Source organism: Solea solea, chromosome 13 (assembly GCF_958295425.1).
Source record: "Solea solea chromosome 13, fSolSol10.1, whole genome shotgun sequence".
NCBI classification, from domain to species: Eukaryota; Metazoa; Chordata; class Actinopteri; order Pleuronectiformes; family Soleidae; genus Solea; species Solea solea.
In genome coordinates, this window is record NC_081146.1 from 23,845,634 (window position 1) to 23,868,968 (window position 23,335).

General features: G+C 42.9%; 1 protein-coding gene across 3 annotated transcripts in view; it reads left to right on the forward strand.

The window, feature by feature from the left end:
* The window catches only part of sema6e (sema domain, transmembrane domain (TM), and cytoplasmic domain, (semaphorin) 6E), a 171,836-nt gene that overhangs the window by 145,292 nt on the left and 3,209 nt on the right, over positions 1-23,335 (forward strand). For 2 of the 3 annotated variants that reach the window (XM_058647097.1, XM_058647098.1), the window contains 3 exons: positions 2,551-2,609; positions 3,072-3,122; positions 7,643-7,780. In XM_058647097.1, coding sequence (XP_058503080.1) covers positions 2,551-2,609; positions 3,072-3,122; positions 7,643-7,780 — 248 coding nt within the window. The remainder of the gene's footprint in view (positions 1-2,550; positions 2,610-3,071; positions 3,123-7,642; positions 7,781-23,335) is intronic. The other variant, XM_058647099.1, reaches the window with a different exon arrangement.

Sequence of the window (23,335 nt, forward strand, 5' to 3'; positions counted from 1 at the left end):
GTGTGTGTGTGTGTGTGTGTGTGTGTGTGTGTTTCAGAAACACATCACTGACACTATAGCTTTAGAAGCAGTGGGAAGATCTCGAAAACAAATGCTGAATATAACCATTAAACCTGTGTAAGATGGTGTAGGAGTGAAGTGTCGGTGCCTGTTAACATCTGAGCAACACTGTTCTGTACCAGTTGTTGTCGGTGACTCGAGCGCTGACTCTTAAAAGGATTCATTTTTATTCCTTCCACCCCGGTGTTCGTGATTTTGTTGTTTCTCTCAGGAGCTGAAAAGTGTATTTGTGTTGTCGACTGCGACTCTGAAGAAAGGAAAATCTAAAAATGTGTCTGCAGCGTTATGTATTTCTCGTGTGTGTGTTTGTGAGGTTCGCTAATTATAGCGAGATGCTGGGAGTCTGTGTTTGCATACACTGTAATGCTGGGTTGTGTTCAGGTTATATAAGGAACTAATTGGTTTGTTACAGAGTAGGCGTGCGTGCCTGTACAAAGTGTTTCTGCGTGGATACTGGATCATTACACTCGTGCGGCGCATGAGCCCATGTGCGTTTTATCTGGTTCACTTCAACGAGTGGGAGGGTTGTTGCCGATGATGCCAAAGCTCGAGCGGCTCCTGCTCCTCCGCGCGTGCGGCCGTCACTCCACCGCTCGGCGGATGCGGATGCATCTGGATGAGCCTTTGATTTGTGATTGACTCGGAGGTGAAAGACGGCGCGTGAGTTGGAGCGAATCAATCGTATGTACGTTATCAGCAGAGAAGCAGAAAGATCGATAATTGTCAGATTGGGGTCTCTCGTCGGTTTTGCAGCAGAGCTTCAGAAGGAGGCAAAGCCAGAGGATATAACAGGAGTTCAGGAAGAGAGAACTTGCACATTTTAAAAGAATAGATTTATTTGACAGGGTTGACCTTTTTTGTTTTTGCTCAGATGTGCCTCTGTTGTCGAGTTCATTCAGATTGATTCACAAAATACAATAAAAGTGTATAGTGACGAGATAAATACCTCCACCAAGGAAGGAGGTTGTGTTTTCATCAGCATGGGTTTATCTTTAAGTTTGTCCTTCTGTTAGCAAATTCCTGTCTACGGTTTTATGATGGATCAATTATTTTTTGGTTTGGTTATCTACGAAGTATGAAAAAAAAAGTAAAAATACGGACCCGGGGGAGGGGGGTAATATTTCGGGGAAATGTTGCAGATTTATGTCAAGAATGTCCAACATGCTCGCTGCAGTAGAGAGGCTGTGATTAGCCTACCCACACTAATGTGTCTGTGTGGCAATCCCTGCTTACCGGGCGGCGTCTGTGGTGTGTTGAGGTTGCGTGACAAAAACAAAACACTATTTTCCCGACTTTTGTTCTTATAAATCTGCTACTTTTAATCTCATAAATCTGCAACTTTATTTTCTCGTAGATTTGCTACTTTCAATCTCATAAATCTGCGACTTTATTTTCTCGTAGATTTGCCACTTTCAATCTCATAAATCTGCGACTTTTTTTGTCGTAGATTTGCTACTTTCAATCTCATAAATCTGCGACTTTATTTTCTCGTAGATTTGCCACTTTCAATCTCATAAATCTGCGACTTTATTTTCTCGCAGATTTGCTACTTTCAATCTCATAAATCTGCAACTTTTTTTTCTTGTAGATTTGCCACTTTTAATCTCATAAATATGCAACTTTTTTCTCGAAACATTACCCCAGCTCCCACGGGTAAATCACTGTTTCTTACAATGGACAAAAACAAAATTGCTGATTACAGATTACGGATTTGGCCGCATTTTAAATTTAACATGGTTCAGATGTGGGTCACAATATCGATTTGGTGATATATCTTCGCCCTTCCTCGTGCAATACGATAATCGGCAAATTGATTATGACAGAATTGTTGTATTATGATATTATTGGTATCGTGGACCATGTGTCGCATATCGTATTCTCACCTCCAGTAATATAGGCAGGTAAAGTTCTACGCACATCTGAAAAGTCTTCTGTGTGTCTTGAGTGTTTAAGCCTTGGCAAAGGTCTGTGCTCAACGTTCAATCATCATTTTGTCATTTTGGTATTTGCAGTACATGGCGAAGAAACGTGCTTCCACCAAACATGTCCTTGTCTCTGTGTGAAGCCTCTTGATAAGCTAAAATAGAGGAGGGTTGGAGCTCAAAGAGGCCTTTATTTCAGAGCTGAAGCCAGTGTAGGTACCATTTTTACCAGCAGCAGTCTGAGTAGTGTGAAGCGCAGACGCGTCTTGTGAGAGGCACAGATTTAGAACATGTCGGAAATGAGTCAGTGGAAGTCCAAGCGGAGGACGCAGGGGGAAAGTAAATACCTACACAAGGAAATTACAACGTTTAAGCACAGAAACACAACTGCTGAAGATCAACCTCTTCTCCAGGTTTTGGCCACAGATTATTTCCTCTAACTCCTCATCAACAAAAACAATGTTGGGGAAAACTCAATAAGGAACTTTGTAAGAAATGGGTCGATGCAAATTCATCGATGGCTCTCTTTGTCTTCATTTCAGTGTGTGTGTGTTCTTCTTTCTTCCAGAGGCGGATTTGAACAGGACGTGGAGAACGGCTACCATCAGTATCCTGATACCTGCCACGGTGAGATGGAGATATTTATTCGTTTTCAGTCATTTACATAAGCAATAAACAAAGAGCGGGAGGAGAGCTGTCGAGCAGCATCGCATCCTGATGACAGAGCAACGACGGGCACAGATGATTGTGGAACTAACAAATTATAATGGAGAGTTATGATGTATTTATTTCCAGCGAGTTCACGCTGGAGAAGTTTGAAGAGCTTGTGTTTTGTTTTTTTTAATCCGCCCCCGTTTAAAATCCCTGCTGGAATATTGATCTCATTCTTTCTATGTTAATTTAGCTTTTGCTCATAGAAGTGTTTTTGTTGTTGTTGTTTTTTAGGTCTTTTGTGGGTGTTTGGGGTTGTGATGAGAAATGCAAACGCGGCAGATTCGACAGCACATGTCTCCCATTAGAAATGAAGGAAGTGTAGACAACAGGAGCTTTCACTTGCACTCATGTTTGCTCTGTTTTCTTCTCCTCCAGACGTCCTGGCGACCACTCGCAAGCAAAACACGGCACTCGATTCAGCGTATGGTCAGTGACTTTTGTCTTTTCATTTAACTGCCCCACCTGAGTACTGATGGCTTAAACCTCGCAGCCGTTTGCAGCTGTGCTTCACAGCTGTGATTCACAGCAAACGGAGAAATTAGGCCCTTTTTTTTGTTTTGCTGGGTTTCTTTTGGTCATATTGACAGTTCTCTACAACCACGACTGCATCAACGTAGAAGGACACGCAGAGAGTGTATATGTACGGCATGTTCGGTGGGTTTGTCCTTGGTTCATTCCCCCCATCTCTGATGGGAATCAGTTTATTAGTTTTCTATCTAATCCTGTGGACAAACTAACAAAACTGAGCACCATGGAAATATAACCTTCTTGGTTATGCGGCTGGTCAGACAATAGCACGTTTAATTATTCAAGCTGATGTAGGACAGGACATTTTTGGCATTGCTGATGATCAATAATTACATAATAACCTTAAAGCATTGTGTCAATCAAGCGAACCTCTTCTGGACTCTGTTTGCAGGCAGGTTTCCTGGCATTTAGTTGAGTGCAGAGAAGTTTTTGGAGTGTATATATGAAGAGGTGTTTTAGTGGTTTTCAAAGGTAAACCTTGTATAAAGCATAGAAGAAGTATCCTGTGTGAACAACAGAGATGTTCTAGAAGCAGCAGAGCAGCACCAAAGTCTTGTGAGGTTTGAGTAAACTGCCCATTACTGCTTTAGAAGTTTGTCAATTCACTTTATTGTAGACGCATAGTTCTATGATAATGGAAAAAACATAACTGTGATAATTATGACAATAACATCAGTGGGAGACATCTGCTCCGATGTTTCCAAAGAGAACATTTTGTCACTTTGTGGAGGCTCAATTATGATGATTATTATTATTATATTTATTTATTTATTTTTTGTTAAATCTGATAATCTGATAAAACGCCATCCGTGTTTTACATAAAATGTCTCAGTGCAGCATGAAAAGTAGGAGCATCACTCTCACACTTCTCACATCATTAGAATACGATAGAATCCGTCCACAGTCTGCAGTTGAGGTGAGCGAGGGGGCGGGGCTTCGAGTGGGCGGATCTATAAGCAAGTGGTGGGTGTTCACGTTCCGAATCACACGAGAGTCTGCGGAATAAAGAGATTAAGTTTAGGGTTTGGTCACCCATGCAAACTGCAAGAAAGAGTGGGGGGCGGGGCTACAAGCAGAGGAACTTCAAGTCGACCAAACGCTTGTAGCTCCGCCCACCTTAAGTTCTACCTGAAGCATTTTATCTTTGCTGTACTGTGATTGCACCACAAGTGGGCGATGTAGAGCGGAGCAGATGTGTACACATGATGTCATTTCCTCCATTTACTCGCATAAACATCAGCGTCATCTTCACATGACTTTGCTTTTTTTCACCTCATTTCGCGCATCAATCCAAAACAAAGGAGAAAATTCTGTTCCTCAACCTCAAAATTGTGTCTATTTAAGTTTTGGACCGCTATCAATTTATTTGTTTCTTTGATTAACGTTGATGTTCATCATCAAAACTAGTGTTTTGACCGACCGGGTTCTCTTCCTCACACTCGCTCAGTGTTGCTCTGTCAGATTTATTCACTGACATGTCTTCAGAGTAAATCTCTCCGCTCTTTATGCTTAACTGGTAACTGGGGAGGTTACAGAATCTCTCATTGAGGACGGCTGAATGGCCGGTCACCTCTCGGCCATTCCGACAGCCCAAACATTGAAGCCATTGTCTGAAGCATCGCTCCTTTGATGGACTGGGAGCTTTGCCGGCAAGGCTGCCTAATGCCCTGTATCAAGAAGGATCATCATCCCTGTCACGTCCCATTACTCCCCCGCCGGCCACACCGCGTTGCCCCTGGCACGGCTGGAATAGAAATAGAAAGGCTGCCAGGCAGGCTTGCCCTCGGATAAGATTGAGGAGTCGGTGTTGGCTTTCTAACGCGGCGACATTCAAAGCCGCTCATTTTTTGTCAGATAGTTGACGGCCAGCCTCGTTTGCTTTTTTCCCCCCTCTCTTAACAACTCAAAAAAACACCCACTGAAACTTTTTCGAGGACTTTTTTAAGACTTACTCAAAGAGCGATCTCTTCGTCGCTGAACAAATAAGGACACAAGGGAGTTAATGGCAGTGTCTGATCCAAAGCAGTGATTAGCATCAGCGCCGAGTCCATCACGCTGGAAGATGTCGGCCATTACGGCTCCACAGCACCATCCTTCATCTATTTCAGTGTCTTTCTCAGAACAGAGGCCACTTTGTTTGCCACAGGCTTCGGCTGGAACACACACACACACACACACACACACACAGTGCCTCAGTGGTTTGTTCAGCCTCCCCGCTAGATCAGAATTACCACTCAGTCGGTAGCAGGACTTGATGAGCAACCCTACTGCTTCATCCTACGGGGGGTTCTCACCACCCGCATGCTCCACTGCACTATTTCAAGATTTTAACACACAGTCGGAGTTGGTCTCTGTTGTTGTTTTTAGTGTTGTGCTGATTCACACAAAAATGTTTTTAAGTCACTGCACTGACGATCAATTATCAGCTTTCCTAGACAATAGCGCGCGCCATATGCTCAACAAAGCTGCTCTCGCACAAGGCCTTTCGTTCTTCGCCGGCTCTGAGAGCTCACCAAAGCCTCTGAGTTTTGTTTTTTTCCACTTCTCTCTTGCCCAAACAATCACAGCCAGCAGAGGGAAGGGTGAAAGTCAAACACCCCCCTGTGAAGGTAATCAAAAGTTCCTCTGTTGGGATACTGTGCTCGTATTTTTGTACTTCATCAAGAAATAAAAAAGGAGCAAACAATATGATGCAACGTGCACGCATATCATGACACACGAGTGATAGATTGAAGTAATGATGAAGTCCTGGAGCTGCTGTCTGAGGCGCCAGGACCAAACACCCCCTGGTGTATGGTTTTAATTTGCCCAGCGCAGATGGTGAACTGACGGGGGCCACTCATTCACAGTGAACCTTGTCTACTGGCTCACAGTCAGGGAGAGGAAAAAGCCCCTCACACACCCGTGCAAAATGGGTGTGTGAGAGCGCTGCAGAGTGCTAACACTATGGTTTGCCTTATTAGCGCGGGGGCCCGAGCCAGTAGCAGCATGAGGCCCACCGGACCTCAAGGACAACAGAGGGCTAATAATGCAATCAAGATATGGAGTGTGTCATCAAGACAAATATGTTTGATAATACAAGGCCTTTGGCAGCTAATGGCCAGTAGGGGTGGGGGGGGGGGGGATTCTTTTTTGGCATATGTTTGAAATGGTTCCAAATGTCCGCTGCTCTGCCTCAACACGTCTGAAGCTTCTGTGAAACAGCTGAGCTTGGAAGACCGGGGGGGGGGGGGGGGGGGGGGCACACATCACTGAGCCTCTTACACCACCAGTATCTGTTTCAACCCATCTGTGAAAACACTTAGCAGAGCAGACACGGATGAGTTGTATTGGTGGTTTGGAGTTCAAGCGTGTGTGGGGCGGGGATGTGGGCGGGGCTCAAAGAAGAGTCAAGTTCAAGATAAGTCCCCAGAACCTGAGTCGGAGTCGAGTTTGGACTTAAGATAAGATAAGATAGTCCTTTATTTGTCCCGCAGTGGGGAAATTTAAAAAAAGGTAATAAATAATAAACATGCATTACCAAAAAATGTACATTATGTAAAGATATTAACTCTAAAACTATAGAAATATGAGTTAAAATAGAATGTGGAATCTACATTGTAGACAGTTTGCAGAATATACACAGTATGGACTTGATATTTACAGTATAAATAAACAAAGTTTGAACATGGGAAATTGTATAACTATGAGTATATTTAGGGAGCGTAAATTTACCTTTTAACACAAATGACACAATGGACCATTTCTGCAGCCGTCACTTTTGACACGTTTTAGCAAAGCAGGTTTTACTCATAACCTCGATTTTACAATTACCAGATTTTCCTTGATGGGTTTTACAATACGTGCATGCAAAACTAATATGACTCATTACCAAAAACTGACAATGCCAAATTTCCATGTCTAAGCACAAATCTGAGACCTGACTTAACATCAGGGTTGACTTAAAGCTGCAGGTTCACGTATCATGGTAGTGTTTCATATTATTAAGGGACCTGAACCCTTTGTTTTTATTATTATTTTATTTTTTTTAAATGTAACCAGATATTTTGAAGTGTGATTATAACTTTGCTGGGAGCAGAGCTTTGTCATCGCAAATGCAGGAATGCCAAAAAATCAGGACCTCTGGGAGGATGAATGTGGGTGAAGTACACTGTAGCACTTGAATTGTGTGTGTGTGTGTGAAGTGATGAATGGATTCAGCGTCTGCTCTGTGTGTCCATCACGTTGCTCACTGTCATCACTGGTGTTTAACAGGTGGTGGTTTTCCCTCCACTCAGCACTCACCCTCATTTTTGTGCAGTTGATTGTCTCGGGCTGATTCACATTTCACTAATCACTCACTCTGTTGCCCCCCCCTCCTTCCTCCTTCCTCCTCCTTCCTCCTCCTCCTCCTCCTCCCCCCTCCGTTACAACCGCAGGGAAGACCACACCCACAAGCGCCAGCACAACCCAACATGGGGCGGGTGACCCTGAAAGAGGTACAGGTCCTGATGGCCCTCCCCCAGGGGGGGAACAAGGGTCACCTGACTCGGAGCCAATCAGTGTGGAGATGGAGGGTAAGGGGGAGGGATGTGTGTCCTCGTTGAACTCTGACCTGCAGGGGGGCGGGAGGGGCAGGGTTTGCACTGCTGGGCCCCGAACGCCTCACCGTGCACATCTAACCCAGACTGACCACTAACAGAAAACAACACATGATGTTTCACTCTGGTAAAACCTTTGCAGCACGCATGCCCTCACTGTGCACTGTGCTCCCTCATCTCACCTGTGTTTCCATAGCAAAGACACTCATTCATACATCAGCCCTGTAGTTTTCCTCATCCTGATGAGTCGTCGATGAGAGAATGAGTCATGACCGGCAAACGCTCCCGCCGTCCATGGTCGGCCGCGGACCCGTGCGACGGATGGCACGCTAATATGAGTAAATGTTCTTCCAGGGTGAAATATCACGTTCATTAGCTCACTAACACTTAACTCCCTAGTTAAACCGATCTCTTAGAAATAAGCAGCAAGCACTGATAATTGATTTTATTTTTTTTTTAAGCCACACACCTCATTAGTTCCCAGCTGTACATGACGGGATGCATCATTTCCTGAGCAGCTTCACTTCACTTCACAACGGTTCCACTGACTTAAAGCCCCGTGTGATTCAATGATGGGATGCTGCGTGAATCACACTCGACTCGAGCAGAAGACTGCGGCGTACAGTCAGGGACAGACACTGTGACGAGTATCGAGGCAGGGTCACATTAGCCCCCTTATATTCAGCCATACGTCTCAAGATTTAATGACTTAAAGCAGATACCGCACTGGCTCTAATTAACTCCTCAAATCAGCCTAAACAACACTGCTCCCACGTGAACTCTCCTCATCTTTTATTTAGTTTGTCAACACTCGCAAATAATATTCCCTCAATGTTTTCCAACACGCTCAAAAAATTCAAGAGCACGAACCAGGTAACGTCTCTAATCCTCCCGGACATGCTATAAATATACATTTTCCTCTCACAACAAACAACACAGAGGGCGCTGACGCAGACTTTTCATCATGTCGCCGTCCTCTTTTAATCTGTTCAATTCAGAGTTAATTTTGCTCAATATTGCTAACATTAAAAAGTAAAGTCTCAATTTTTGCCACGTTAAAGAATTAAACCAGAGTTCAGGTAACACACAGAGAACAGCCTCTCATCACAGAGATGACGGGCGATGTGGGAAATGTTTGATTCCCCTAATTAAACCTGTAACTAATCGATAAATGAGCACTGTGTCAAAGATTCGGCGAGCTAACAAGTGCAACCTGTTCCTTTCTCAGTGACGTCCACTCTGTTCAATCAATATCATCCCTGCACTCACGCTCCTGTCCAAGTCTTGGCGGATGTTTAACCCAGAACAGAAGTGACGCTCACTCAATAACAAACCTTAGTATCAAATAATCTGTAAGTATATTGAGGAAAAAGCTCTGTAGATAATTTAAAAAAGTATCATTTTCCAGACTTCTTGTAAAATCCACTTTTATTAAAATGTAACACAGATTTAAAAAAAAAGACTTCACAAGGTGGAATTGTTTCAGGTTTAGTTGCCATATGCCTCAGAAAATGTGTAATTCCACCATTAAAGGGTTACATTGTGAGGTTGTTTGTGATCCCAACTTAAAAAGTTCTGGTTTCACTTCAAGTCGTCAAATGTTGCAGCAGCGAGAGTCGAGGCACTTTTAACAGCCTCACCGCACCACCCAGCTGCCCCAGCAAATGACATGACCTATAAAACTCCAGCCAGTTCCTGAATATTTAATTACACCTCCACCTTTATGGCCATGAGTCCCATTATTTCTTACATTTTTAATGTGACAGTTTACACTCGTACTGATTAACATTACAAGCCAAGTCAAAGAGCCGCAAGGCCGTGAGGGGAAAAGCAAGAAAACATGTCCGTGACGTGAAGAAATGTGTTCCAGAGACCATTTTAAACTCATGACATGTTTAGGAAGAAGTTTTAGTTCATCCGGACATGATTCACTGAGGAACTGTTGCCGTTCCTTCTTCCCCCTGACCTTGCTGCTTGCGTGTTCAGGCAACGCATCAGACGCCCATAAATCCTCAGTAGGTGAACGAGGCTTCCGTTCACGCAGCCAGACTCTACGACTGCAATTATGAGCTACTCAAGCTTAAATAAGAAAAGACCATTGCAAATAAATAACGGCAAGGAGCCGCAGCCTGGAAGTCAGACAACAAAGGTGGAGAGTGGGAGGAGGGTGAAGGGCGTACGAGGAACAGCAACACAATCCATTTTAGTCAAAAGACTGTGGAGCTGCCTGTTCAATCAAAAGAGGTGGGCAGGCAGGTAGATAAGGCAGAGGAGGACCTGGTGTGGAAGTACCAGCATCACAGGCCTCCGATCTGTCACACTAACTGTCCATTTCTCTCCAGATATCTGCTTTTGTGTCAGGACCCTCTGTGGAGGCTCTGCCGCTGGGTAACAAATCTCCCACGGCAACGCAAGGTGGGCCAGCCGACAACAGAGCACTGATAGTGGACCAAAATAGAGCGAGCAGTCAGTGCAGACAAAAAAGTTACCCGAGGAGAAGTGGAAACAACAGTGCAGCAAGCACGTCCAGATTCATCTTGGTAACAAAGGAAATGTGCTCCTCAGTCCCGACTCCAGATCACATTAAAGTGCGCTAACACAGAGTTAGCTCAGCCTACAAGCCATTAAGGCTGACGCAATTTAAAGCTAACATACAACCACTGGCCTTTATTAAGACGGCACTTGGAGATTTAGGACTTCATTTTGGATTTCACTCAGCTTTAAGTCACGGTAATGAGGAGCAGAGGCTGGAACAAAAGACCACAGAAGGAATTGGGGATTCACGAGGTAGAAATGTGGAACAAGAAGTCAGACAATGTGCAGAGAGGCCTTATGTTTCACTAATATCTGTCGACACACGGACCCTTCTCTTGTTTTGTTAAAGGAATTATTATGCACTGTTTTGACCTCCACTGTGACCATTTTGGACTTGCAATATTGCTAATGTGGACACGTCACTCACGCCGTCACCTCACAGTCTGAGCGAACAGATGTGCACTTTAATCAACGCAGCTGTCGACTCTGACCACGTAATGGCTCCGGCTTCACACAGGCTTAACGTGGCGCACGTCTGCCGGCGTCAAGGATATTTTCTACCTGCTGCGTATTAATTTTGTATTCTGCTTTGAGTGCTGTTAAAACACAAAGCTGCGGCTAAGAGCATTAAGTGTAGACACTAATGGAGGACTGCAGATGCTGCTGACGCACTGCTGTCACTGCATGTCCGTTAGAGGTGTGATAGATTTAAGACTTGGCCTGGACTTGGGCCACAGAGAATGAATCACCTCGCCAGACAGCCCAGTCTTAACGTGACATCAGCTCCCAGTAAATAAAGGTGGTTTTGTTTTGTCACTGCTGATGTTTTGGTTTGGGAAAGTAGAAAAAAGCACAGGCTTTATTAATGATATTGACGCTGGCCGACACTTTGACCATTAGAGCCTTGAATTAGCTTCATTGAATTATTCCATTTTGACATTTTATCACCTCTTTCCTCCAGTTTGTGGACAGCGATCTTACAAAGGCCCTCCTACACCTTTTTCTGTGATTGGATCGTTTAGCACTTAACCATATGCGTTGACACCCGGTATTAACATGCATCTCCGGGGTCCACATCAAAATCCGATTGCACTAGTGTTCGGACTCCTCTTTGCTTTCAGAAAACAGACCAAAGCAGCTTTCATGCTAGCTATAGCTGTGCTCGGAGCCGCCAACATATTTCCACTCACGCAGTTGTGGGAGGAAAGAACACCTACGGAAGTGGTTTGGCAAATTGGATAAGTATCCGTCCTCAATGCATCTTGGCTGTATTTACACCTATATTTACAATTGTTCAGGTGCTATCCGATTGCAATCTGATCACAGAACACACATTAGCCCAAAGCCCATTTAAGATTTGATAATATCTGAATCTGAATTGGAATATTTGATTAATCCTTGTAGGGGAGATATTGGCTGCGTTACATTTGCTCCATCAAGAATCGAAGAAAAAACCATTCATCAGGTATAAGATAGTTCAAAAACAATAAATGCAAAAAAAGTATGTTGTTCCCGAACCAGAAATGCATGCTTTTCTATTCTTTAATACAAACTATGAATAATAATAAATAGAAATGTGCGTATGTATGCATAGATAACAAAATTGAAATGTAATAATAACACTGTTGTGTATAATTGCAAACGTAGTTTTGAATGTAATTAAATACAAAGGTTTGAAATGATTGTGCAGTCAAAACATTTAAAGAGGAGAATTATAACGCTGGAGCAGCCGTAGAATTATGGTACGAGTGTCTGTATTGTATTATTGCAATACAGTATGTAATTTATCTGTCATTCATTGTATTATAATCTGAAACATTTCTTTTGTCACAAATAACACTAGCTTTTCTTACAATGCCGTGACCTAATAATATAGTGGGCGAGCAAAGACTCATGTATTCAATACTGTACTTACTACTTTGCTATGGATAATCAGGATGTCAGTATTTTATATAATCACCAAGTGTTATGATTAAATTATTGTAACCGACCGTAAAATATAGAAGAGTACAAACTGCACATCAATACACGCCCCAAGTCACAGAATTTTTGATTAAACTTGCCTTTTCCCTCATGTTCCATCAAACTATAATCACCTTTTAGAAATGAGGACAGTCAGAAAACCAGAACATACCGAGGCTGTGGAAGAGCCTTGGCTTTGATCTGATGCCTTTTGTTATGTTTGACATGTGAGGCGGACGAATTAGCTCCAAAAACTTTCCAACTTTCCCTTTCTTCAAAGAGGGGAAAATAAATGATCCACGAATCCACTTCATTCATGCTTACTAAACTTAATAAATATCTAAAGAACTTACAAGTGACTTCACATCGATCAGAGTTAACCAGTTGAGCAAAACGCAAACATTTCCAGGCTAGCCTTTGTTAGCAATACCAACAATGATGTTTTTTTTAACAATGAACACTTTTATGTGTACGACTGATTTACTGTGATAAAATTAAGACAGAAATACATTTAACAGTAAAAGAAAAACTCCTTTCAGACTTCTGTCTACAGCTGGAACGCACCATTAGCCCAGAAAGTCACCTAGCCAGATGCGTTAGCTTGGTCTAGCCAAGCTAACGAGCTGATTCGAAGCTCAAACTCGGCAGAACAGACCTCCAAGGTTTAGTTAGTTAGAACCCTAAAGTTATTAGTTCTATTGGCGCTTTTCCTTTATACAGTTCTAGCTCTACTCTACTCTGTTTGGTATCAGACACGTCGCTTTCGATTACTGTAGTAACCTCCCCAACTTTGCCGGGGTCGTCATAGCGCGGCTAGACGAAACTGCAGTGACACACACATAAACTAGTGACGGGCAAAGCAGTTGTTTTCGGTGTAACTGAATCAGTAGAATCAGTTAATTAAAAAGATTAGTTGGGTACTTCCTGCATGACTGGAGTGCAGACTCTGCCTGACACAGTCGCTGAACTGAAATACGGCTGAATGGATTGTGATTTGGCTCGGGATCGCTGCCTTCCATCAGTGCTGTCGCTAAATACACCCGACTCTGTTAAATGTTCACAGAGTTTAGACATTTCCTCGCTAAGTGTTGGAGGTTAACGCAAGTCTTTTAACCTGAGCTACAGTTCGGCATTGTTTGGTTTGACTCCTGTGTCGAACGCCATGCTCATGACGACAATCAGTGGCCGGCAGTCTGTTGACGTCACATTTTAGTATCGGCTCAACTCGCTTGGAGAACGTCACCAGATCAGGTTCCAAAAAAAGCAGCAGATACCAGGTGCTATCGCTAATGGAAAAACACAACAACGAAAAAACTGTATAATGGCAAAGGGCCATTAGTCTATACTTTATTTTTAGGAACATAGTACTACCTTTTAAGGCTACGAGTAAAAAGTACAAAAAGACCGTTGCTTGACATAAGTGCTCTTAATTCTATCCCAATTTGTCTTTATGATTTATTCTGCTCAGATAAAAACCACTAAGTGGAATATTCACACAAATGTGGGAAGCTACATTAGATTATGTAAACACCAGTGAGGACTAAAGGCAGGGGCAGAAGCCTGTTGACCTGCGGTTATTCTGAAAGATACCAGCAGTCGGGCTGCAGTAGAGCTGCTTCTGGACAGGGAATACACCCACCACACAAACAAATCTGTGCGTTGTTATAACTGTTGCACACGACTCCTGCTTGGAGACGTCCGCGGGTTACCTTTATCCCTCCTCTGTCATGACTTGACCTTTTCCTCGACTGTTCGGCTCATTTAGATGAACTGGCGTGTGTGGGACTAAAAAGCCAGACTCGCGGCTAAATTAGCTGACACGCACAAAGAGATGGCTCGATAATGGCATCAAGTGAAACAGGCAGTTTTCAACTCATTAAAAAACAACAGGAGGAGATCAGAAAGTGAACTCAGGCTGAACCTTCGCACGAAGAGAGGCTGGCATCCTGGGGAGGGGGGCGACAGCGATGCCAGCTACTTTTCTTAGGAGTTATTAATACTTCTGTAAACCATGGCAACAGACACCGCCTGTATCATCCAGTCAATGGTAGAAGAGCTTTGACAATCTGTCCCCCCTAACCACTGTCAAAATCTGCTCCTCAGAGGGGCAGTAGCAGTGGTAACATCCTTTTCTTTATCCTATTATAAGCAATATCAAAAAAGTATCAAGAAAACGATGATTCAAGTCGCAGTAGTTTCATCACACCGCAGTGTTACGTTGTTACGAGGCAGCTGTTGCTCTTTTCAAACCACTAACAAGTTTCTGTAGTTAAAGGTGCAAAATGCACAAAAAAAAGACAATGAGTGCCAGCGTGTGAGACCAAAACAAACACAGTTGTGTTAGTTTGTAGTCATTGGCAAATGTAACCCAGTTGGTCACTGACTCTGTGTTGTGTTGGGTAAAAGAAGCCTGGGTTGGACCACCATCTGTTTTGGACACGGTCTATGTTTAATTTCAGTGCACAAAACAACCAGCAAAAGGAACCTCCTAAATATTCAAAAATAACTTTACATAGATAAGACATAAAGGTTGCATACTCAAAAAAACACAACAGACGGCATCTGCGCCATGTTACTACAACATATATTGTGTCCTGACCTCTTGTTTTCCTGAATATTATATCCTGCATCTCTTTAAATATTGAAACATCAAATGTACAGGTTTTTTAAAGCTCCAGTGCGTAATATCTGCCGCCGTCTGTTGAATTTAGAGTAATAACCAAACCACTGTTGGCTCCTCAATATCACGTCTGCCTAGGTGACGCCACACCACTCCCACCCCTCTGCTGTCAGGCTGCGATAAGTGTTTATCCCGTCAAGTTTATTTTTAGCGGTAGAAGCGACTTCTGAATCTTTTCCGTGGGTCATTTTCAGCCATACTTTAACCATTTTCATTTGTCTCTGTACACTTTACGTTACACCCCCATTAGTCGTGACACATAACCAGTCAATTCCGTAGAAATGTCACCGGGCGACACAAGAACAAAACGCTGCTATCTGACGAAATTCAAGTAGAAACTCGCGTGATTTAACGTAACTTCATAACAGACTGTCGGCGTCGTCTGTTAGTTCTACGCTCGGTTGTGAGACGTCTTGCGGGACCCAAGCAATCATACTGTTGTCATAAGTCCACAAAGTTTGTCCTCTTTGTCTTTGGTGTTTCAGTTCTAAACAAAAGTACACAACACATGTTTCCAGGTCAAGTTGCTCAGAGTCATAAATATCAAACATGTTACTTATGACGTCGAAATCGCATCTGTTAACTCCTCCCACTACCAGGATAATTTGGCCCAATAAACTGACCTCCAGATTGGTGCCTGAAATCAGGCTCTAGTTTGGTATAATCAGAATTACACGAATATATTTGGCAACGGACATTTGTTTATATATACATGTTATGGACCACAACTGTAAATCTTCCTGACCTTGAATCCTCTTCATGATTTACCACTCGTCCCTCACACACACACATACACAGACACTGTGTTCATGTTGTAATTGCACTCATTAAAGGTCAAACACAAGCAGACCATTTTTCCCCCCCCACACACACGGCTCACCACCACTTTACTGCAATTTTAAATCATTACATCATTTCTTACTGAAAAAACACACAACACACTCATGTGAAAAGTAACTTTACAGGCCTTACACACAGCTGCTAATGGCGTTTTAATCCAGTGTTGGCCGTTAGAGCTCAGCTCGGTGTCAGGTATGGAGAGCTGTCAGCATCACAGAGATCCACGGGGCCCACAGTGATCAAAACCCACCCACCCAGCCAAGCAGTTGTCCTTGCTCTTAGCCCTAACCCCTTACCTTTCAGTCTGTCTCACTGACCTCTGGGGTGTGTGTTTCTCTCCAACGTTACCTGCCTGTTTTCTTTTCCTTTCTCCTTCTCCGTCTTTTAGTTGGACTAACCCTTCCGCCTGTACCTGCCTCCTTTGTTGAATTCTCTCACTCTCTCTCTCTATCACTGACCTTCTTCCAGATTGACAGCCGACGGCTGAAACTGTGCTCAGGTATTTCAGTTGCCTGCGAACAGTTTCTCCGTCTCTTAAAGCAGCAGTTCACTCCTCTCTCTGTAGATCTGTAGAACACCAACAAAAATGTTAATTTGTAATGATTTGTAAAAGACAAACACTGATATTGGAGTGAACCGTCTCTTTAAGTTTTGTTGGTAAAGCCAAGGTTCTTCCACTGCCGCCTTTTCCTCTCGCTCACGTCATCGACAGGTGGAAGTTTGCTCTGGAACTGTTTTGCTTTACCAGCGACCGAATGGCAAATTAACATCTCCTCCTCTTTCTTGTTTTTGTTGTTGTTTTTTAAACTTTCTGATGCAACTGCATGTAAAAAAAAAAAGAAAGAAAGAAAGAAAACAAGACACCGCCCAGTGCATGTGCTCTTTCTGGTTTCATTTATTGGCTTGTAATTCATCGAATGTCATTTATTGAAAAACTGCTTTTTTTCCCCCCCACATGACTAAACTTTAGCGGTTTTCTCTCCACGCAAATTAATTATGATGATAAGGTTTCTGTGATGTTTGCCAGTATCATGTTATTAGTGTCATAAATATCATCAAAGACATGGATTTTCATTTATGCTGCCAAATATATATCAATATATATATAGATATAGATAGATTAGAAAAAGTTTTTAATAATTTAGTAATTTAATAATAAAAGTTATTTTTAGTGAGAACTTTCATAATGCAGTTTGTGCTGCTTATAAAGTCTTCATAATTATGAAATCAGCACAAATAAGACTTCATTAACCTCTGTACACCTGTAGACTGGAGTAGCAGCAGAAACCTGGGCTCTTTATTTGAAACATATTTCACAAACATGTATATAAAAATTGTTGTAAAGTTCTAAGGACACACAAAACACAAATTATTTATTACATTGTACATATTTTCTCCAATCAGTTCCTGCCTCCCTTTTTTACCTACTCAATACATGACTTATAAGAACATTACTGCTATATACAGCATATAAATAATTATATAATATACAATTCATGAGCATATAAAGAGATATATATACTGTATATATATATATATATATATATATATACATATATATCTTTAGATAACAGATATTTAATGACAGTTTTGTAGATTTATATGACTAACCTGTGAGGATTTGCACCTGGTTCAACACATAACATTCACTAGATACCCAGAAAAAGGTGGTTTTGGGGTTTAAATTCATCCGTTCGTGCTCATCTGATGAGAGGAGCTCAGGACAGAGAGAGCCTCCATCCCATAAACTGCGGGTGAAACCCAACAATCAACTACTATTTTTATGCCGATCCTTCCTCCTGCATCTGTAAACAATATAAAATAAATGACGCAGCTACTTTAAAGCACAGTAGTAAATATAGACGGTGAGATGGTGATTGCCAGATGCCGCAGCACTCAAAATCTACCCAGTATTCATCGGGAAGTGTAATGGAAATCTCTTCTGCGACTGCATCGGCACACCTGCAACGGAATGCACTTCTCATTACCTCTACTTTTCAATTGGAATTGATCTGTTAACATTACACCGTATCACCTTAACCCACGCCGCATATATTACACCGCGTCCAATTGGCTGAGCACTGAGGTGGAATATTATGCAAATTCCTAATAACAAGTGAACATGATTGAATTCACCCAGTCAACAGCCAGAGATGGTGTGTGTGTGTGTGTGTGCGTGTGTGCGTGCACACACTGACACACACACACACACAACCATGCCCTGTCTGTTAAGCATGTCTGTCAGCTCGCAGACATCAGGTATTAAAACTGTCAAATTAATAAAGCTCCGAGCTGCTCTTGCTTTTCACCCCGGTTTGAAAACTCATTTGTTCCAATTTCCAACCTCGTTTTTTTGTGGGGTTTTTTTTTTCTTTCCCCGGGGGTTACATTATTATTATTGTTTTTAATTTTGTTCTTATGTGTAAGAAATAAATGTGCGGTATTAGCGGCAGGCGAAGGGAAAGTGCTCCCCTTAAAATATATGTGGGGAGGTAAATATGTGTTATTATCATGTTATTATGTTGGAAACTACAATGGCATATTAGTGCCAAGTATGAAAAAAATAATAATAATACGGACCCGGGGGAGGGGGGTAATATTTCGAGAAAGAAGTCGCAGATTTATGAGATTGTACTGTACTTAACTGTTATCATAAAATATTACCAAATAATTTAATTTCTGAAGGAATAAATAAAGTAGTTCTTTCCATTCATCTTAGATTAGAGATTAGCAAAACTCTGTTAATTCCTGAAGTGTGAAAACTTCATTAATACAACAAATACAAACAACACAATGTGTATTCTTAATTCTTTAGACCAGTAATATACTTGCTTTTAACTAAGCATGCGTACATGTGTGGATTAATTCTGCCTCGCACATCCTGGGGTTGTTTGATAATCTGTTAATTAGGAGCAAAGAAACTAAATCTATTATTGGATTATCAAACGAGTTGGTGATAAAATTAGTCGCAGTCGGTCCTAATTTCTGGCCTCGTGATATTTTAATGTCCAGTTTGTACGGTCGTGACACTTTAATGTTGAAAAGGACTTTCACAAATGAGCAGGAATAAAACTTTAAAGTGCTCTGATCGTTTTGTAATTGGTGTCATGGAAAAGCATATGGTGGGCGCTTTAGTGTATTGTTGATGAATCTGGCATGAGACAGTCGCCCGTTTACTTAATCACTTCATTATCATTATCTTACAGCGTAATTAGTTTTTCAAACTCAAACTTCAACACCTGCAAGAGAGAGCGAGTGGAAAAAAAACCCACAACAAACCGAGGAAACACTCCGTACAACAACAGCACCGACGCTTTCACTTTATTCGTCTCATGCAGACACACAGTCACCAATTAGTGAGACGCAGAAGAGGCAAGGCAGCGTTGGAACCTGCGTGTTTACATAACGCACCGCGTAGCAGCTATTTTTAACGACGTGGATGCAGTCGCACGCACACACACACACACACACAGAAAGCTTCTCTTCCTACGGTGCTGTGGAGGAGCGCGCGGTGATGGTTGTTCTCCATCCACATCACAGCTGCTGCAGAGCACCAGGCTTCAAAACAGCAGCAGAGTGATGGTCTGTCACTCACCCCATCACGTCTGTCTGTCTCTCACCATCCTCCTCCTCCTCCTCCTCCTCTTCGTTCAAATGTGCTCCTCACTTACACACACACACACACACACAAATAGAATCACTCCATCTCTTTTCTCTCTGGCTTTCATCCCCACTCCTTCCTTCTCCCTTTGCTCTTGCTCCCCTGTCTCTATCTGTCCTCTCACATTCACACCAGTTAGTCACCAAGGTTGAAATTAATCCCTTCATCTCCCTTTCTTTTCTTTCCCCTGGCTGTCACCTTTCTCTCTCCCTCTCTCTCTCTCCCTCCTTCCTCCCCTCCCTTGACTCCACTCACGCAGCCCATCTGTCTTTTTACCTTTTGGCAGACTCTGTGTGTGTCTCTATATTAAGCACTCCGCCGAGCTGAGACCATGATGAGTTGACACAGAAATGGAGCGTTTTTAGAGAAGAACGCTGACTCTTAATCTGTGTAAACATTGTGGAGAAGTTGTGAAATGAGCAAAAGAGCGGCAATAATTATCGCATTGTACTCGAGGCGTCACGTTTTCCCTTCCATAACCAAACTTTAAAACTGTGCTGTGTAACTTTTAGACGTAACCAAATATCTGGGAGGCCTTGTTTAGACGGCAGCAGCAAATACACGATTTTTCCAACGCTGATTCAGACCACATACGGAGGTGGTTCTGCATGCGATTGTGGTCGGATTTTTACAGATCTGTTTCGATCTGAACATCAGAGCAGAGTGATGCGTCACTCAGTCCGACTCGAACAACAACAATGGCGTGGATCCAGAGAGACAGAAGTTAATTGGAGGCGGGTTAAACGATCGACCTTCCATTTCCGTGTGGAAAGGGCCTCAGTGTGGTGATGTTTGAATCTCGTGTTGCCTGGCAACAGTTGGTTGCGGATTTTTCGGAGGGCCGGAAGTGACGTACTGAGGGCCATAGTGCACAGGCCCAAGGACTTGGCTGAACAATATAGATGTCGATGCCTACTAAATATAGCCTTTACTGTGACATTTTTTTACTTGTTACATGGCCTTACCAGGTCATCTTGGCCTTAACCTTAACCTAACCTTTATTCTCCATGCCTAACCCTAAACCCCGGCGTGCTCTTTTCCCAGAAATTGAGTTGTTTCTTGTACGTGATATATACGAAGCCGTCTCTTCTTCCACTTTTCTGAGATTTCACTCAAAATCCTCTATTGTAGTGAAAACTTTGGGACTTCTAGCTTGGGGAATAGTTGCCGGCGCCGGCTTTTCATTGGCAGCCGGCCCTCAGTACATAACTTCTGGCACCACAGCCCTCCGAAAAATCCTCAACCGCGACAGTCCTGCATTACTGCACAAGTTAGTTGAGCTAGTAAAGTGAGATGGCAGCAAACAAGCTGAAGTATGACCAAAAAAAGCCCACAAAAGGTTTCAGACGTGACTTCTGCTGCTCAAAAAAAACTCTGGTCATTCAACAGTTTGTCAAGAAAAACAGCCCTGTGCTGCGCTGCTGCTGCATACACGCGCATGCTCCCTCGGTCCGGTGTAACAGTCCATTTTCTGACGAGCGATATAAAAACCCGGTCGTCCAGTAGTAGAATTCACTTATGCAACTGACAATGGAGTGATTAAGTAAACGGCGCCCGTCTCTGCCAGCTTCATCAACAATACACTAAAGCGCCCACATGCTTTTCCATGACACCAATTACCAGTAATCAGAGCACTTTAAAGTTTTATTCCTGCTCAGTTGTGAAATTCTCTTCTCACAACTCTCCAGTGATGTTAAAGCATCACCAGCGACTGGAACTTTAAACAGCTGGAGTACAGCTGGAGTTTAGAGCTGTAAAATGAATGGATTATTAATCGTCTATGATGATGTTGTGGATTGTGTTCTTGTTTCTTTTCTCCTCCACAGCAGTAAATGTAATATCTCCGGACAAAAGACATTTGAGGACAAGTTGATAAACATTTTTCACCATTTTCTGACATTTAAAGGACCAGACTGCTAATTACCGATGAGTAACAGAGGAAACAATCGATAGTAGCCGCCCCTGTTGTTGCCTCCTTTTGTTTGTAACGTGACATCATTTCTGTTCACAAAGACCAAGCTGAGGCGCAACAATAACCATCGACAAAAGAATAAATAAAAATCCCCAAATGTTAGGCCCCGCAGCTTCAAATAAAACAAACGGTTGTGCCGTTTCAGAGCCAAATCTTTAGTTTTCATGAAGCAGAGCAAAAGTTGTGTCCAGTTGGCCGTCGCCTCCTGATGTGCGTCACCTAGCCGCCGGTCAGGCAGCAGCTTTGATTCATAGGTTAATAGTTCCACAATGACCGGTAGCACCATATGTCCCTTCACACCCGTGATTGAGTCGTCCAGCCTGCTCGTGAGACATGTTGTGACAGGTCATTTGTAGACTCTGGATTTGTTTACCTCAGCTGCGCGGTTCAGCCGCCCCGCCGCGACACTTGACTCATTCCCCTTTGGCCAGAAGGACGCACTCAATGGGCCCGGAGCCACAGCCAGGGAGGGGGGAGGTGGGGGGTTGTTAGGGCCTTGGGGGAGCAGATGAGTCACAGGTACCAGAGAGTCACCGGGGGTGACAGGAGGCAGAAACCGCACTGAGACGAGTGCTCATTATCAGAAGCTCTGTGCTGCCGCCGCCAGGCCGGAATGGCGATCAGTTGGAAAACTGATTTTTTTTTTTTTCCTTGGCATGCGTCATTCCTGCAGAGCTGATTGGCAGGCTCTTTAATGACGCTATCCAAGATTAAAAGAAGAAGGCATTAACAGGCTCACTGCAGCTCTACTCTTGATTGTCTCTCCCACTGGGACTGCCATTCTGATGTATGGCTTTTTAATGTGGTCATAAGTCCGGGCAATCATCAGAATAAATGGCTGAAATTGAGGATTTTAAATTGGAAGCTCAAGTCAAAGCATCTTTCCCAGAAGCATTACAGTGGACTACAGTATCCACTCTCTCTGTGTGTGTGTGTGTGTGTCTGTCCCTCTCTGTGTAGAGACATCTCGAAAATGAATGCAGTGATACACGATGATGAGATAGTAATCCTCTACAGGAACACCTGCCACAAATCCAGCCTCCACATAATGAAGAGCAAAAATAGCTGAAGTAGTTCCACAGTAACTCCCATAATTTAAATAATAAACTCTTTAAACACTTGGCCAGGAACTGTGTACATACAGATCCCATCAGTCTTTGTCTGTTTCTAATTTTGTCCCATCCTAACCCGTCTGTAATGAGATTCAGTTGAATTAAAGCTTGCAGTGGTGACAGGAGGCAAATGGCTTCTCCTCTCCGTTTCATGTGTTGTGTAGTTGCCATGGTGTCAAGAGCCTTCTTAGGCTTAAGAAAATGAGTTTAGATTACGCTCATTCGTCTCTTGCGGTTTTGTAATTAGATTTGCCTCAAATCTAACAGATCTGATCAGATTATCCAACCCCTGTAATATTTGCCTCTAATCAACACACCCGTTTTGGCCCCTTTAACACACTCCTGATTGCCTTTAATAAAGTTCACCCAGGCCTCGGTGGCTCAGGAGGTTTCTCTTCACAGCCTTCATTTCACCCAAATGAAATCCGTCCAAAAAAAAGGTTAGAATTTCATTAGTTTTGAAAGGATTTGAGATGTTTTTTGAGGTTCAATTCCTGGTGCTTCACCGCCAGCCTTCAGCACTGAAGAAGACTCTTGGATGAGAGGTTCTCAAGAAATATACCGAGTCATAGCAACATCATAATAAATGTGGCAGGGTGTTATGATGTGTAGGAAATGTGCATTATAACACAGTGGAGTCGGTGAAAGCGGTCAGAATTCAAAGCCGTTTTACACCGATTTTAGCTAAAATACTTCACTGACAGCAAATTAGAAATCGCATACACTGCACCTTGTTAGAATCCATATCACACACTTGACAACCCCTGCA